The following is an 18,696-nucleotide window of genomic DNA, read 5'->3' on the forward strand; positions in this document are numbered from 1 at the left end:
CCTTCGAAGAGATCAAAGAAGCCCAACTGGTCACGCAGTTAGCTAGGCTCCAGCAGACTCCTACGGGGCGCTCGCTCCTTAGCCGACTGGGGCTAGGCGGAACTGCGGAATTCGAGAATCGTACTGCGAGCATACCGGACGCAATCCGCCAGACGCTAAAGGTTCGCTCCCTTCCCCGGAACATGGACCCCAACTTGCATGCGGCCCGTAGGGCAGCCCGGGCGAGGTATGTACAACAAAATCTAGCTACAAAATCCACAACGGTATACACGGACGCGGCTCCGTATACAAGAAGCTCACATAACAGCACAGTGGCGGTAGTTATTGATTCGAACTTAAAGGAATTAGCTAGCGCCTCAGTGACGGATTGCACGGTAACCGAAGGGGAGGAGCTGGCCGTAGCTCTAGCGGCGGTAGCCGGTTATCGAAGCAACATGTCCCTTACCATCCTTACAGATTCGAGAGAAGCGTGCCGTAACTACATGAACGGCCGCATAGGTCGCGCCGCGCTCCGGCTCCTCCAGAGCGCGACCCCACCAAAAGTCATACATAGCATTTACTGGGTGCCAGGACACACCGACATAGCGGGGAACGAACGCGCCGACGAGGTAGCTCGAGGGTATACGAGCCGAGCTTCCTCCCAATCGGACGATCTACCCGACCGAGTCAGTCCTACGTACTCAGACATTCTCAACTACTATAAGGGGGTACGGATCCGCTATCCGCCGCCTCATCCTGATCTAAATCAACTAGAGGCAGTGTATTGGCGAAGATTGCAGACAGGAACATTCCCAAACCTGCATATCCTTAGCAAGATTTACCCGACGCAATATCGGGACACTTGCCCGTGGTGTGGCAGCAAACCATCGTTGTACCACATCACGTGGGAATGCAGTAAAAACGACAGCTTTCGCAAAGACCCGAGTGCGGAACAGTGGGAGAGCCGGCTCTCCAGCGGCGATCTGGGTTGCCAACAAGGTCTGATCCAGCACGCCCAACGAGCAGCGAAGCTCAGCGGAGCCCTGGAATAGGGGCACCGACCCTGTGAGAAGAAGGGAGATGGACCTCTTCTTTCTCGTCTGCTACTAGCACCTTTCTAGAGCATTAAAAGTCTTTCCTACCTACCTACTTAAACGCAACACGAAACATGGTTGAACTGGCTGTTTACTCAAGAAAAGTAGGTTCCACCGTGAAGAAAAAAATGGTGCAGGGAGTTTGACAGGAGGAGGAGTCTGAAGCTGCGCTCTTGCTTCGCGGTGAAACCTGTTTTTCTCCGCGTTAAGAGCCGGTTTAACCACCCCTGTGTTCCCCCTAAGTATGACACATACTGGGCATCAATAGGAACACTGTAGTCAGAGTAAGTTGAAGCGAGCACTGAGGAGCGACCTACGACTCTCGATGTCACATTACCCGGCTAGAGCAAAGTTTGTGCACATTCCGAGGCTTGAGGGAAACAACAAATGCTGGTGAAGCACTGCGTATGAGCTGTTCAGAAGAGCAGGAGAGGTTGTTTCAAAAAGAAGCTTAGAACTGGTAACGCTCAACCAGAAGCACCAGAGCTATTTCTCTGAAGTTTTAATTGATGCAACTTAACTCAGTAGTCATCATAAAAGGGTGAGTATATTGTGAACCTTCTTGATACCGCAGAATATTCGAAGTAATGGCGCTACATTGCTGCTATATTTAGAAAAGTTACACAACACTTCTACACTATCCTGTGAAACAGATAAACGTCAATATTTCCCGCTTATGATGACATAAGGTCACGTGACCTAAGTGGCAGGTGGGCGATCTGCTTTTTCGCTCACAAAGCAGCCGAAGCCGGATTTTCTGCATAACTAGAGCCTTACAGCTCTGGCGTTAATACTACGTTGTCATACGTATCCTCTGTAATACGAGGAGGAAGAAATATTTTGTTGCGATAGCTACATTACGGTAGCATTTCTATCCTTCAGCGTGGTGGGGGCACGTGAGCAGCCACTTGGTCACGTGGTTAGCCACGTGACTAGCCACGTGGTGCGGAGCAGCTGCTGCTGCCGGCGGCGCGGCGATAGGGTCCCTAGTATTTCTAGGGACCCTAGCGGCGCATCGGCGAAACCGAGCTGCAACAGCTTTGCGCATGCGCCGTGTCAAGTGGGACGAAGTAAAGCCCCTCAATATAGGCTTTAGGACGAAGATGAAGAAGGAACGCCCAGCGAAACGGAGCGGCGAAAGACTGACTTTGCAATTCGACTGAGCGAGTTCCACGCGGCAAGATGTAGCTATCGCATCATTCCAGGTTTAACCAGAGCTAAACCACTGCCAATTTTTTTATTCGTCAACCAACATAATTATCGCGCGTGGGGCGGTAGCCTCATCAGGTGGCCTTGAGCCCTTGGCGCTCGGCGACCACGGTGGCTCGTGTCACGGTCCTGAGCTGGACGTCCAGGTTGGAGCTGAGCAATGCGGCTTCCCACTGTTCTGGACTAGAGAGCTGCAGATTGGGAGGAGGGGGGGCTTTTAAGACATGCGTGCAGAAAGTAGGCGAGTGTGGCTCGGTCACCAAACAGGCGGCATTGGGGAGTGTATACCCAGGGGTAAACAGGGGCATACATAGCGGGGATTCGAAAAGTGTGTGTCTGTGTATGTGTGTGTGTGTGTCTGAAATTAAGAAGCCTTGCTATAAGGCAAAAATAGAGTTTATTACGCTATTAAAGTCAGGAAAATGGGAATTATATTAACTGATTCGTTCACCTTGTGTGATTTAGCATTTTCTCTAGGGCACATTGTGCAGCATAACGTGACACTAATGAGTTCTGCGGTTCGGTGCAGCTTGGTCACATTAAAGCGACAGAATTTCGGACAAAGACAAATAATTAACTACTCGGTTTAAGATAGAAACTTCAGCAGCTACGAGGCTAAAGCCAGTGTTTCTCTGATCCTTCAACCTGCAACATGTCGTTCGTCACGCTAACCACTGTGCTCTTGTCAATGTAACGAAGCAAAACAGTCGGATACAACTCAAGAACGAAGCTGCCAGTGCCCCTCAGAGGAGCCCCCCCCCCCCCCCCCCCCCGCCAATACGAAGGCGTCGTCCGATCGTCAAACATCATGGTTAATCTGTTAATCAGCGGATAATCTCTTTGCAGCTGCCTATGCCCTGCAATGTCACGCTACCTGGTAAGAGAGGATTAACTGCAACCTCATGAGAACTGGTCGACGTCATTGGCTGGAAGGTCTTCTTTGAGGGTCATTTGCATGTTCATTCTTGAGTTGTATCTGTGGCTGTAGCGAATACCACGCCAAATAGCCCTAAACATCCTCCCTGTTGAAACGAATGGTGATCGCGTTAAGTGCGACAGAAACAGAGAAAAAGAGCCGACTGCTCTTGGGGACATCTCCATGCCCGGACTCCTAAACCTTGCTCGCTTTGTCAAATCTCATGACATATCCATGCGCTTCTCTCACTTAGTCCGGGTCATCATTGTTGTTATGATCGTCGCAAACGCTGCCCAGTCTTGGAGCGACAAATCTCTTTCGGCTGTGTATTGAAGGGTTGAAGCGCGTGGACGCCCGTCATTCCCCTTCAAGTGTCAAAGAAACAGCTCCGGAGGCAGTAGTGTTCATTCGCCGCACCAAGAGAGACAGATAAAAACAACATTGAAGGGGGGGGAAGCATTAGAGAAACGAGGACTGTTGTCGCCGCCTCGTAACAGAGAAGCCGGCCATCTTAATGACCGCGAAGCCGATTGCTACGTGCACCGCTACACCGAGAACGCGTGCCAACTCAGATTTCTACACACACGCACAACAGCAGCGCGCGTACAAAGCGCATACATTACACGCGTGTTTCGCCAAAAGGCACGACAAGAAGAAGGAGCGTGACGGCGAACGACGACAAGCGGTGCGCGGCCGTCGCGGCAGCAGCAGCATCCTCCTCCGCCGCGTCCCAGGGATTCTTCTCTGGGAGGAGGGCACGACAATACGCGCGCGCTGGGCCGTCCAGCAGCCGCGCAGCATCACGCGTTGCTCCGCGAAATTTGCCGAAACGCTTCCGCGAGCTCCGAGCGGCAGCGGGCCGAGCGAAAACCGTCAAGGCGCACGACGACCGCTGCCTCCGTCAAGCGGAGGAGAAGAAGAGTCCATTGGCCCTCGGCGGCGGAGAAAGCGGGTTGACCCAGACTGCTGCAGCGCCACGCCGGCCGCAGGAGTCGGCGAGGAGGGCGGCCTTCTTAAAAAGCGCCGGTCCGGCCCCCCTTGGTCGAAGAAGGAGACTGGTCCGCCGCGACGACGCCAGGCTCGGACCCAAGCGTCGACCTTTGCACCCTCCCGCCAGAAGCGGCGGCCGACGACCGCGTCGTAGTCCACGAGGAAGCGGCAAGTGGGTCAGTGGGGCGCAGCGGCCCAGCGCCGACGACGACGCCAGCGAACGGGGCCAGCGGCAGAAGCGCTGCGCACGTCGTCCCGCGCGCATCAGCACCGCTGCTCCTCGGCTGCCGCCGCCGCAGCGACCATGAGGACCTTCGCGCTGCTCCTGCTGCTCGGTGAGTCCCTCCGGTGCCCGGCGTCGACCCCTTCGCGTATTCAGTGTATGCAGCTGGATCGCGGAGCCTCAGAGATGGGAGGCGCAAAAAGGAGGCTCCGGTGCTTTATGCAAATACGATACTTCCCCCCCGAACACGCCCACCCCGAGACACCCGTCCTTCCGTTCCTGCGTCCAGATCGGGGTCCCGTTTAGATTGGTCAGCGCTTCGGTCTTCTGAGCCGTGGACTGGCACTTAAGATTCGATGTGTCACTGACGGAAGACTGTCAAGCCATAGCAGTAGAACTGTGGGGCAACTCAGTGAATTCCTTTCGGAGTTTCTGCGATACAAATTTGCGCTTTTCCCAGCGGAGCGAGTGGTTGAAAACATCTGCATACGCAACGTTATGTGGGAAGAAGGGATCGACTGGGTGTCTTTGAGAGAGACAAAAACTGAATGCCTTATCTCATAAGGCCAGAGCTGATTCTTTGTAGCGGCTCGTGAAAGGCCAAGCGCCAGGCGCTTCTTCCACCTTGAAGAAGGGTCGGCGTATTGTCAGCTTGGCCGGGCTTTTCGGTGCAGGGTCCTTTCTTCGCTCGCAGGCAACGCTACAGTGGCGCCCAAAGCTACCGCGCGTCCGTTAGCGAGGCGGCATAATGTCGGCGGCGTGCGTGACGAGCCATTAGCGCGGCTTTGACCGACGCGTTTTGCTTTTTTTTTTATTCGCACTAAGGGTGAATGAACGGACCGCACAACATTGCTCAGGGTCGTGCGATGTCCGTTGTTTTCAACAAGCGTGGTCGACGGTAGACGTTTCTGTTTAGTGATAACGACCGTGGTATGGTGTTTACCGAAAACTCCTTCGTTCACCTGCTGGCTCATGAAAATGTTAGTAAGCTGTTTTGACCCATAAAAGCCGCGTGTCTCGAGGAGTGGATCCTGTCAAGTAGATATGTGCAGCCTTTGTCAAAAGTCGTCGGGCTGCGGGGTTTTGCTTCTGAGTAGTGCAGTCGAGTAGTTACGGCACTCTTGAAGCTAAAAACGCTGAATTCAGAGAAGTGAGGATAAGTGCTTTCCTTACTGTCCTGAGATTTCTAACTACTGTATGCCATGACTGCCGAACTATATAGCCGGACTGCAAACCCAGTGGCTTGGAGACTTTTGAACAGGACTTAAATTAAATTAAATTGGTTTCGGGGGAAAGGTAATGGCACAGTATCTGTCTCGCATCTCGGCGGACATCTGAACCGCGCCGTAAGGGAAGGCATAAAGGGGGGAATGAAAGAAAGAGGAGATGTAGTGGAAGGCTCCGGAATAATTTCGACTACCTGGGAAACTTTAACGTGCACTGACATCGCACAGCACACGGGCGCCTTTGCGTTTCGCCTTCATCGAAACGCGGCCGCCGCGGTCGGGTTCGTACCCGGGTACTCCGGATCAGTAGCCGAGCGCCTAACCACTGAGCCACCGCGGCGGGTTGAACAGGACTGTACTACTTGTTTTCAAGCGATACAGGTGAGCTTGGAAGTGGGCGTGCCATCGGGGTATAGGGACGCGTGCGATACGGATGTCACTCTCAGTTCTTAGCTCCGAACGACTACAAGAAGTCTGAGAACTTTTTTTTTGTTAAGACATGGTGAAGGAACAGAGCTAAGTACAGCACAGGAGACAAACATGGAAGCACAAACACGGGCGCTGACTATCAACTGAATCATTATTTCGGAGCACAAACACATATCAGGTGGCAGTAAGGGGGGCGGTACATTGAGGCATGCGCGGTCACAGGGAAACAGTGGAAAGTCACGTCATATAAAATTTAAAAAAAAAACCTGAAGCTGAGAATGACAGATGGGTGAAGGCCATAAAACCGATAAAAGCTGCACGGTGTAGATTACAAGACAAATTGTCTTGTAATTGTCTTGTAAAGACAATTTGTCAGAAGTTACCTCAAACGAGAACGTACGAACGACTTAGCAGACGGCGTCATAGCATGGCGAGTGCGGAGAGGTCGACTGAATTTTGTTTTAAGCGCTGCTTTGTGTCCGACACCCAGAATATTGCCTACTGGATTGCTTGAAGCCAACACGATTCACGTTTTCATCCGTCTATATTGAGGCAGCTTCGTTTTCTTGCCATGAAAGTAAACTGTACGAGAAAGACAACCGGGACTAATTGGTAGTAATTAATTCTGACGGATAAACGGCACACGCAGAACGAAGACGACAAAAGAGCACAAAGTAGACGACATAGCGATTCGCCAGAATCAACAGCTAACTTTGCGTCAACTACGAATCCTTCCTGTAAGAATAACGTTGAGGTGTACATGCACGCCTGTTGAGCCGCTACATTAATTTCTCCGATTCATGCAGAGTGCCAACGGACGATACAGGTTTCCGCATTAATGCGGCGGCGTGGTTGCGCTGTATGCTTTTGATACGTAATGATAATTTAATCTTGGAGAACAACATCTTAGGCGCTTGCGGTTCAGTTTTTAGCGCTATGTCCGTCATATCTGATTTTGTGCTCCTTGCGTCCACCCGTCATCTCAAAGCAGGGCTGGCACGCGGTCATTGATTGTTGCTACGAGTGTGTATGTCACTTAACCAGAGATGTATACGCTACTCGTAGACTCGTAGGTTATGATGTGTAGGATAACAACAGACTGACGATGCACTCTTGCGGTGCGACTGGTACAACATCATCACCACTGCGCCTGTGCGGAATTGAGACACAGCGACAGTGAAGCCATATGCCGAGAGAGTGTAACATCTGTTATAAGCTAAAACGCCCTGGTGTCGCGGCAGGTCACGCCGATGTTGAAGATGTACCGTGTGAGCCTCGCTGTTCCTGTCAAGTCGATCCTGATCTTGTTCTGCGCCTGTTGTAACTTTCGCCTGCGCTGCTGTCTTGCGTATTTCTAGTCGAAGTGTCCATTCTTTTTAAGCTCTCAACAAGATAGAGACAGCGCGTCTCACGGGCCATTACATTCTCTGGCATTTAGCTCAGGGCATGCTTATTTCGGATAAATGCTACGCTTCCGCTGGGGCACCACTCCTTTCACTTTCTGTCGAACACTGCGGATTCAACATGCTATTGAGTGTAAGTACACAAGGTTCGAATGCGGCCACCCGCCGCAGAGAATTCGAGTTTACTCTGAGGGATTCATGTCATGCTGTGGCGCACTTTGGCTTTTCTGATCTGAAGATCCCTAGTTTCAGGTCTCCCGTCACAATAGTGCACGCAGAACGGAGAGTTCACTGGACCGCGAACAACTTTACTGCCGCTGTTGGATCCGCCTGAGCTAACCTCGAAAGCAGCAACATTCTTTAAGTGTGTGACTATACTTGGGGTGCGTTTCTTCACACTCCGAAGAGCGTTTGGGCGTGGCTGCGCGAATAGTAGAAGGGCCCACGTACAAAGCACCGCTCGAAGAATGCGACGCCTGAGGGCGGCTATAGATGCGACGTCACCATTAGGAGGCCAGTGAACAGCACGCCGCTGCCGCGGATGGGCGCACGCGTGCGTCGTTGACGTCACACCTGACGGCACACAGCGTCTGTGTCGGCACTCTCGGTACCGCATACCCACGCACAGCGCCACAACCGCATCGGGGTCATAACGCGTGGCATTCTGCCGACGCCGCGGTTAGGCCTAGCCGGCGCATCCTCCACGGTTAACGCTTACCAAACCGGATCGCACGCCGCGCAAAACGCGGCCACCGGGAATCGCGAGGGTCGTTGAGCCGTCAGACACGGCGCATGCACTCGTAGATTCCTACTGACAGCTGCCGCCACAGTTAACCGAATCATTTTAGGCAGTGACCGTAGGATGTTGTAACTAAGCTAACATTTCCTACACATAAATATCTTCCTACGGGCTAGTCGTTCAATCGCAAAAAAAATATGGCAGCGAAAAGGAAACGAGGACGGCATAGAAGAAACATAAACCACAGAACAAACACTTGTCTTGTAGTCTATGTTTCTTCGGTGTCGTCCTCGTTTCCTTTGCATTGCCATTTTACATGGTTTGCGACAGGCCTAGCGGTGGTGGATGACCTTGTTTGCGGCGTATTGTACACGCGGATCAAAACGCAAGCAATAACAGCGCGAAGCCAGTCTGGCCATCTCCATTATTTCGGAACCGTAAGCGAGTGACCGGCGTGTTATCGGGTTACACGTCAAAAATACAGCGCATATGGCTGTCGTGAGATGACAAGCTGACCGCCTCTACGCTCCCGCTCTGCTCCCGCTCTGCAACGCTCTGCATCGCGTGTTCACAGTATCCCACATTTCTGTAGTTTTCGCACGCACATTGTTTATGCTTTCGCGAAGGAAAAAAAAACAGGGTTAACATTCGCGTGGACGCATTCACACGGCTAGCAATTAAAGCCAAGCAACTTTCATGAATCTGTGTAGATGAATTAGAGCGCCATCCTGATACGGGTACATTGATCCGGAGAAAGCCTTCGGTCTGTACGCAGATGTCGCTGAACCAACGAGCTAACCCGGATTCTTGGAAAATGACAACAAAAGCGGTGCCGAATACGGCCGAATACTCGAAGCGGGCGGAATGTTATACAATGTGTATTAGGGGCAATCTGAAATTAGAGTTGATCTCTCAAGAAAAAATAATTGCTACAGTTCTTACACCCACCTGGGCGCAACCGAACTTGTACACGGGAAAGTTCCGAATCATTGCCAAATCGTCGTAATTCTGTTTTCTATGCAGTGCAGTTTGAGGCGATTAGGAGGAAGGCATTTTACGCTTAAAGCCGCCTCGGTGGCTAAGTGGTTATGGTGCTGGGCTGCTGACTCGAAAGGCGCGGGTTCGATTCCGGCCGCGGCGGTCGCATTTCGACGGAGGCGAAATGCGAGAGGACCGTGTACTGTGAGACGTCGGTGCACGTTAAAGAACCACTGGTGGTGGAAATTATCCGGAGCCATCCACTACGGCGTCCGTCATCGCCTGAATCGCTTTGGAACGTTAAACCCCATAAATAATAATAATAATAATAATAATAATAATAATAATAATAATAATAATAATAATAATAATTGGTTTTTGAGGAAAGGAAATGGCGCAGTATCTGTCTCATATCTCGTTGGACACCTGAACCGCGCCGTAAGGGAATGGATAAAGGAGGGAGTGAAAGAAGAAAGGAAGAGAGGTGCCGTAGTGGAGGGCTCCGGAATAATTTCGACCACCTGGGGATCTTTAACGTGCACTGACATCGCACAGCACACGGACGCGTTAGAGTTTTGCCTCCATAAACCAGGAACCATTTTGCGCTTAACGTAACTAGGTTACAGCGATTTATCTCCTCTTACTTTTTCAAGAATATATAAGGAAAAAAAAGCACGCGCATCTCAGTGCATCTCATTCTTATAGTTCCCCACACACTGCGCAGTCATCTTTATCGTAGAGGAAGTGCCTGTTGCAACAGGATGCGCTACGTCTGGTCCAAACGCAACAGGTCACATTAACGTTGCTTCAGGCTGCGCCCTGTATCCTCTAACCGGATGGTTCCATCCAGCCTCAGCGCCTAAACAAACGAAACGAATGAAAAGGGGGGGGTGGTTGGAGAGGGAAGCGACTCTGGATGCATGTGTTCCCGTTAGCTGTGGCCAGGACTGTACACACGGCAGCGAAAGAGAGAGGCAGAGAGAGAGAGCGGGCGACCGGCGTCATTAGGCGCTTTCACTTGGCCTCGGGCGCCGCCATGCGGCGGCGCGGGGTGTCCGCATGATTGCGGCACTCGAGAAACCGCTCCTTGGACGGAGAGAAGCGGCTCTGCGTGTGTATACGTATACGCACTCCGAAGATGCGCCCGGCGTTGCGCAAAATAAGGTCGCTGGCCCCGTTCCCAATGGCGCGGGACGCCGAGAAGCTATACTTTTCCTGACCTGTCTGGAGCCGACGCACGCGCCGCGTGCCCGTTTACTAGTTTGCGACGAATGATCCGTATCGGAGGAGGAAAAAAGGGAGCTCGCGAGAGCACTCGACCGAATGCGGAGCTCAGAGTGGAGAGAAAAAGAAGAGGAAAGGAAAAGCGATGCGATTCGGTTACGCGGCTGTAAGGTGGCCGCGCCGGTTCGGTTTTAGAAAGCTTCGAATGCACTCAGCTCGCGGCACAGAAAACACGCCCTCTTTTTTCCGAGTCCGCAGGAATTTGCATATCTTGTTCCTATTGCGGCCTGACCACGAAATGCGCCGTCTTTTTAAATCATACTATCGCAGCTCCAAATCGTTCGATGCATTCGAATGAAAGGGATAAGAAGGTGCTGAGTCAGCGCTCAGTGGGGAAACAAAGGATACGAAAATGCTTTTCCCGGTGTCGTTTTTCCTGTGGCCTTATCGTATTCGCGGAAACCAACTAAATGAACGTCTATGCAGGGATTTTTGTATCCAGCGAAAAGTCATTATGCGCGGTAAAGCGTCGTGTTCGTAACGTCCCACGATCTCAGATAAAACTGAATATAAGACATCTGGCACTTTTCGTCGCCTTCTCATAGGGACGTGCTCTGTCAAAACACGTCCCTGGCGAATTTCAATTTCTACTGATTTTAGCTCGAGCTTTCCCGGTGTCGTACATATAGGTCTGACTTCGGGACAGCCGTTCGCTTTTTTTTTTTTTGGTCAGCGAGTCTCGTAACGGGGCCATATAATTGCGCGATCCATGTTCAGGTTAAGTGTGACAGCGGTTGTATGTGCTGTATATCTTCAGTCAAACGATTGTATCAGCACATTCAACTAGCGCTGTTATACGGTGTCACAAATAACTGTAAGCTTGCTCGCGACGTTTCGCCGTTTGGGGCTCTTGTAGGCCATGCGATGCCAGAACATAAACTAAAGATACCGTATGTACAGTCGTGGGCAAAAGTAAGGGACCCCTCACTCGTGTTCCGAACCATGCCGTTCTCTATGGGGGCGCCACCTTACGAAGCCCTCCTACTGTCGAGACCGGTCCAATGCACTTGTCTCGACAGCAGGAGAGCTTCGTCAGGTGGCGCCCCCATGACGAGTGAGAAGCTTCGAAACACGAGGGGGCTCTTACTTTTGCCCACGACTGTACGTGAACGCAAATCTCCATTGCAAATTCAGTGGTAGCCTCAGTTAGTTTGTTCAGGTGAAGTGTGACAGCGGTGGTATGGGTTCTGCATCTACTATCGAACGACTGGATCAGCACATTGAACAAACACTGTAATACGGTGGTACCAATAAATAACTGCGCTCGCTCGTGGCATTTCGCGAGGGTCTTGTAGACCAAGCAACGCCAGAACATAAACCAACGATGCTGGAAGTACATCCATGCACTCTGACATTGCGAAATCAGATTGATTTTATTGGAGTGTTCGAGTTAAGTGTGACAGCCGTTGTACCTGGTCTACACCTACCGTTAAACGATTGAATCAGCACACTCAACTAGCACTGTTATATGGTGTCGCAAATAACCGTTCGCGTGCTCGTGACGCTATGCCGTTTGAGATTCTTGCAGACCAAGCGATGCCAGAACGTAAATTAAAGATGCCGGATGTACGCGCATACGAATCTCCAGTGCAAAATCAGTGATAGCCTCGATTAAGTTGTTCACGTTAAGTGTGACAGCGGTTGTAAGTGGTCTACATCTACGGTCAAACGATTGAATCAGTCCATTGGACAAGAACTCTAATAGGGTGTCACCAGTAACTAACTGTACGTTTGCTGGCGACGCTTCGCCATGTGAAGACTTGTATATAGATCAAGCGATGCCAGACGATTAACTAAAGCTATCGGACGTACATTCACGCAATTCTACATTGCGAAAACGACTATAGCGTCGATCAGAGTGTTCGGGTTAAGTGCGACAGCGATTGCACGTGGTCTGCATTTACCGTCGAGTCACTGGATAGCACATTCAACAAGCACTGCAATACTGTGTCAGCAATAAATAACAGTACGCTTGCTCGCAGCGCTTCTGCATATGATGCTCTTGTAGATCAACCGCTGTGAAAACATAAACTAAAGATGCCGGATGTAAGTACGTTCATGCAAATCTTCCTTGCAAGATAAACGATAACGTCGATTAGGGTCACGAGAAAAAAAATAAAACAGAGACAAGCGGCGTCGACCTCATGGCCCTTTGTTTTCTCTGGCAGAGCTAAATTACTGTAATCAAGCCGTCACGTGACTCTTCTGCCTTTGCGGTCGTCCACGCTGACACGGGTGCTTAGATGGAGAGCGAACGTTCTTTGTCTTACCAGCGAGCGATGATGTGCATTGATAGCGGTTTATTGTCGCGGGTATGTTATGCAGTGAGTGCAGTGGGTGGGGATGTGGGAAATGGAAATAGTGAATGCGAGGGAGAGGGTAAGCAAGAAATGTACAAAAAGAAATGGAATACAGGGAAAGTATCTCATCGCAAGCAATTCTTCTTTTGTGAATATAGACAGCGAATATAGTTATCCAGAGCATGCCTCCATTGAATGATTGGATGAGTGACTTTATTTGAACGTATCTGGGGGAAATGTCCGCAAGTGTTGTTGGCTATTGTGAATGCACGTTCAGCACTGGCGTCTTGTAGCTTGTGCTTCCTTCATTCCCAGCAACTTTGCGAACGCTGATTACAATGTCACGATCTTTGCGAAAGCGTTGGCTCAGTCCATCTCGCATAGAGAACACTGATAGCATGCGTGCGATTGCCCTTCCACACAGGCTGAACCACTGTCAGTCCACATTGGCAGGACAGTGGTGACAGAATATTAGCGATACGGTTAATTAACGACTGCTCATCAGCGTGATACAATAATACGCTAAGCCGATGCTCGCTCAGACCGACTACGGAAACAGCAGCCGTTAGCATGCTCGAACTCATACATCCGGGGTTTATTTGCTTGCCGATGAGCTACTTACTGAATCACGTTCCGAGCAGCTTGAAGCCGATGTTCCCATCGGCTCAGGCAATTAAGCAACACGCGCCGTGTTAGAAGTGATGCATTCTGTAATGTAATTGTTTCTTGGCAACAACGACGACGCTACGATAACAGTGACTGGCTGTGCGAAAGTTATGGAAATTGATAATCGTAATGGACGGGCTGCTATCCTCCGTAAGCCACGTACGAAACGCTATTGTCCGGCAAGCCTTCGTTTGGTGCGGCGAAAGCCTTTGTCCATACCTTTCGCACACTCTGCACAGGTTGTAGTTGAATGACCGATGCGCGCTACTGCCACATACCTCGGCCGCAACTTATGCTGGGTGAAGGACGACCGCTCTGTGCGAGCAGTAATTCAGACCGGGCTCCCAGGCTGGCCGATAGAGTGGCCGGCCTCGCTGCTTGTTTCGTGTGCTTGATTTTGATTGGAGGGGAGGAAGATTATGGCGCTTAACATTGACGCTGTCCTGGTTTCAGGTGCAGCCGCCTGGGCTGAAGATGAAAAGGACAAGGGCCCAGAAGGACTGGTGGGTGCTTTCAACAAACTTTATCGTTTCGGCAAATGTCAGCAAAGCTCGGCAGTCGCGGAACATAACGCGCGGAACAATGCACGTTCCAGGGAGGTTTCGTAAGAGTTTGTAGGCCCTTATGTTAAGACTCTCTCGTAGAACGCGAAGTTTATTGCCATTTGAAACGCACAGAAAAGAAGTGAGTGCTTGACTTTCGTAAATGGCTTTATTTCTTGTTTTTTTTAATGCGCAGTTTTCCGCTAGATAATTTAGTCAGACAGATGTGCTTGATTGAGCCGGACTATATTCTTTACTATCTAAATCACTGATATGAAGCGAATAGCTTCGTATTCAATGGATCGCGCAATCAGAGCGCTAGAATTACCCCTCAGAGTGTTTTGTTCGTTACCTCGGTTATTACGTAGCCATGTCATCAGCGCCTCGAGTATAGTTAACGCCGCGCAAGCGTTTTAAAGTTCGGAGCGCATGCGTTATGGTGCCTGCAGCTGAAGATAAGTTACGTCATCTGCAGATCACTTCAAGTGCGGCCATAGAATTGCACAAACTTTCACCTCTGGATGTAACATTTTCCTTTGTCCCCCTAGATCGATTAAAGCATGATAAACCAAAGATGCGGTTTTCAGGTGGCACCCATGGCGCATGGTAAACGTGATGATGAAAAATTAGATTTCTCAAGAGCTCGAAGGGAACAACGGCTTTCCAGCTCAAAAGTGATTATAACTTTTTCGGCAATGCTCTCTTTCAGAACGAAGAGAATGGGGGAACATGGGAAGGGCCATTGGATTGTTGGGAAAGAGGCATGCTCGATAAGGCCCGCAAGGTTTTAGCAGTACAGCGTAGTGATTCTCGCATATGCATATTAATATTTGTAGCGAACGCGGTACTGAATGAGTAGGTTGCTTGTCACGATGCAGTAGTGAAGCAGTTCGGAAAGGTTCACCGTGATGAAAGACGAGATGCTAAGCATATATTAGCGGTCGTTGTACCCAGACCGCATGGGTTGCGCTTAGTAGGACGCGTTGCAATGCGTAAGAGAATGACATGAGTGACGACACAATAGACGAGGCACGGCACATAGAGGCACGCAAGAGGCACAAGGCACAGACAGAGGTACGAGAGAGAGGAAAGGACACTTCACGTCGTCGTCAGACTATCGCCACCGCTACTCTTGCCCTTAATCGCATCGTCGGTGTCCCCTCTATGTCGCACGGACGCAACGCCCTCTCTTTCACGTCGTAACCCCCCCCCCCCCTCGTTACAATGGGCCCCAAGAATTGGGGGAGCGTCGCAAGGGCAGTCGTTGCAACCCGCGTCCGAAAGAAGTCAGCGCTAGCAATCTGTCCGATGCTGTCGAAGCTAAGGCTGGTCGAACGTCGTCAAGGAAAGGGGATTAACGAGAATTCGGAAACATTCTTATAACTTAATTTACTACAGAAGGACGTTAAAGTGAAGGACCGCAAGTTCTCAACCACGGCTGCGATGGGACCAACGGGCGCGGGGGGTTTTTCAAGCGGCGGCTGGCAGATTTTTGCCCTTTTGTCTCCTCTCTCACATTTGTAAAATGTTGAGCGGGAGGAATAAATATTTGATTTTGATTTGGAACTTAGCTCGGTGACAAAGCTGTCTTAAAGAAATATAAAAAAGGGTGTACTCAGTTTTAAAGACTTATCTGGTAAATTTAGAGATTGACTCTGTTGTATTGACCTGAAGGTGGAGACCTGGAGAAAGAAGTCTAGCTTTGGCGTGTAATACACCGGAAGACACGAGCATTGCGTGGGACGCTTTTTTCCAACTAGAAGCCCATGAGTTAGAAATCGTCACTTATCGTTGTGTCAGAATACAATGATAATCAGCTACTTGGCGTAACGCAATGACACTCGGTGCGGTGAAGAATGCACTGAAAATACGCCCATATCACAGTTTTAATAAGTTTCTCTATGAGATACATGCTTTGCAACGGAATGGATGAATGGATTCTTTAATGAAAATAAAGCATCACAAAGGTGATTTCATAAAGCAGCGTTAATCTTAGACGGAACAATATTTCCAGTCCAGCTGCTGCGGGAATTTCAGGAGAACTTTCTTTAGTGTGCAGCTCACGAGCTGACGTAGTCGCCAGTACCGTGACCTTATACCACAGAGAACAGCGCTCGGTTGCTTGCGGTTGCGCGCAAGCAACCTCAAGCAACCGTGGTTTGCGGTCAAGAGCGCAGCCATCGAGACGAGCGTGCCTCGCGCAGGGCTACGTGATGGCCTTCCCCATGGAAGAGCCCAAGCCATCCGGCGGTCGCGTCGAGACGGTGGTCGTCGAGTCGTCCAAGGCCGAGGACCTGCGCCAGGTGCTGGGCGCCTACAAGGCGGCCACCAGGCTTCGTCAGCGCCAGCAGCCGCCTCCGCCACCGCAGCCCATGCCGCCCATGCAGCGCCTGCCTCTTCCCGACCAGAAGCCCCCGCTGCTCCTGCTCGTGGTGCACGCGCCCAGGCAACCAGGGCCGCCACCATTCCGCGCAGGTCCTCCTCTTCCAGGTCCGCCCCCTGGATTCCTGCACGGGCCGCCCGCTCCGCACCCGGGAATGGGGCCGTACGGCATGATGCCCGCTCCCCCGGCCATGCACATGCCAGGTCCGCAGGCCCAGATGCCCGCTCCGCCGGCGCACCCTCCCAGGCCTCACCCGCCCCCGGCTGCCAACCGTGCAGCTAACGCTGGTCCTCAAGGCGGGCCCTCGGGCTTGCACTTCGCCATTGTGCAGGAGCCGTACATTGTGAACACGGTGATGCACGCGCCGTCTATGGCTCGGCCCACGTTCTTCCCCGGTCCCGCCCTGTTCTCTGGTCCTCCACCTCCTCCGCCCATGATGCACGGCCACCCCATGATGCCTGGTCCTCACATGATGCCCGGTCCTCACATGATGCACGACTCTCCGATGATGCGCAGTCACCCCATGATGCATAGTCCTTCCATGATGCCAGTTCCTACGTTCATGCACGCACCACCGATGATGCATGCCCCTCCAATGTTCCATGGGCCTCCCATGATGCCCCCCATGATGCCTCCCATGATGCACGGCCCTCCGATGATGCCTTCCGCGGCGATGATGTACGGTCACGTCGCGAGGCCGCGGATGGGACAAGTTGTTGTGGTGCCGGTCGCGGTGCTGTTGGCCGAGAAACCCGAGCCGCCATCGCCGCCGCAACGAGAGAGCCAGCGTGAGAAACCGGCACCTCCACAACCTCCGACTCCGCCACCCGTAAGTTGGCACTGATCTGTAGCGCTGGGACTCGCCTGTCTCGTCTTCGCTTCGAATGCTGCCGTCGCCACTGCATGTACAGCTAACATGAAAGAAAACGTTGTGTACGGGTACCACTGATTAGACCTGAAAAAGCACGTGATTCAGAAGCTGAAGCGAATGCTTGGGCTAGTTTTACCTTTTGAAGCATAGAGGAAACAAATTTTTTAGCTTTAAACGGGCAGTAAGTCGGGAAAAAATATAACGAAAATTGTACAAGTGGTGTCGTTTTCTGACTGGAACCCCTTGGTCGTTTTCTTTTCTTTTTATTTTTTGCGTAAGGCGCATTAGAACGTGCCTGAGCAGAATGACTGCTAGAAAGCGCCAACCTCGCTTATACGAAAGGCTGAAAAGGATTAAATCGTAAATTTCATTCAAAGTTTTGGGAGCTCGAATGTCGAGGCATCGTACTTTCGCTTCCACTAGTATTTGTGTAATATTAGCGGTCTTCCCATCATTTTACAGCTATAAATCGGCAACGAGATACACCCTTACCGAGGAGATTTGGTGGCTAAATTCGAAGGAAGAAAATTATGACTAAAAGGCGAAATCTGAACATGCTAACTGCGCGATCACCTGCAAAGCACTTAGAGTCGTCATTTACTGCGAAATCGACGACTATCGATTAATACATGTAATACTTTATTGCCAAATCGGCTTAAATTTATTATGGGGACACTTGATTTATGCTTGACCTGAGCGGCGCTTGTGTATTCTACTGTTCCGTGCTGGATGCTTGAGCAGTCGCCTTTGCTTAAGGTCAGCTGCGAAGGTATACCCACGCGATTAAACATGTCACGCACAAACTGATTGGGAACCCCGGAACCAGGTTCATTACCTAAAGTGCGGGCACATTGTGAGACCTTTGAGAAGAACATATTTAATAGGCGGCAATGCCATGCGACGGATATGGAAATGTGTCTTCTAAGAGAGACACTATACAGGGGAGAGGCTTTGTCTTCTACTGCTTTTAAGAAGCTTGGGCACTGGATTCAGTGTGCATCGAGCGTTTTACCTGACCTGTTGATTCTTGCTCGCCGTGGATAGCTGCCGTTTGGTCCAGGTACCACCAGCAGCCTTGTGTTTCCTGATGCTGAGCACCACGATCTTCATAGTAGCAATGGCCTAAGAACCGCTTGTACGCATCAACTCAGGCGCACGCCCACAGACGCCACCGCTTGCATTGATTGAGAGTGCGACTCTTTCAACCTTTTCCGTTTTTTTCTCCCTCCCCCTCCTACCACCTCCGCAGGCGAGCCGGCGAATGATGACGATGGAGCGCCTGGGCGTCAACTACGCCCCCGACGACGAAGACGACGATGACCTGAGCCCGATGGCCACCATTCGGGCGGCCAACAGCGTGCTGCGCATGCTCATGAGCAGCTAGCTGCGCCCCCTGTGATACATCCTCCCCGCCGCCACCTGCACCAGATGTACAGCCAGAGCAATAAAATCATTCCCCGTTTC

The 18,696-nt window shown here is 51.2% G+C and overlaps 1 protein-coding gene across 1 annotated transcript; it reads left to right on the forward strand.

Moving 5' to 3' along the window:
• The first annotated feature begins 3,997 nt into the window (after positions 1-3,997).
• Positions 3,998-18,696, forward strand: LOC144097107 (uncharacterized). Its single transcript, XM_077629892.1, has 4 exons — positions 3,998-4,523; positions 13,890-13,939; positions 16,183-17,190; positions 18,482-18,696. The coding sequence occupies exons 1-4, from the start codon at positions 4,493-4,495 to the stop codon at positions 18,614-18,616; spliced, it is 1,224 nt and encodes a 407-aa protein (XP_077486018.1). The 5' UTR covers positions 3,998-4,492; the 3' UTR covers positions 18,617-18,696.

Source organism: Amblyomma americanum, chromosome 7 (genome assembly GCF_052857255.1).
Source record: "Amblyomma americanum isolate KBUSLIRL-KWMA chromosome 7, ASM5285725v1, whole genome shotgun sequence".
Lineage (NCBI taxonomy): Eukaryota > Metazoa > Arthropoda > Arachnida > Ixodida > Ixodidae > Amblyomma > Amblyomma americanum.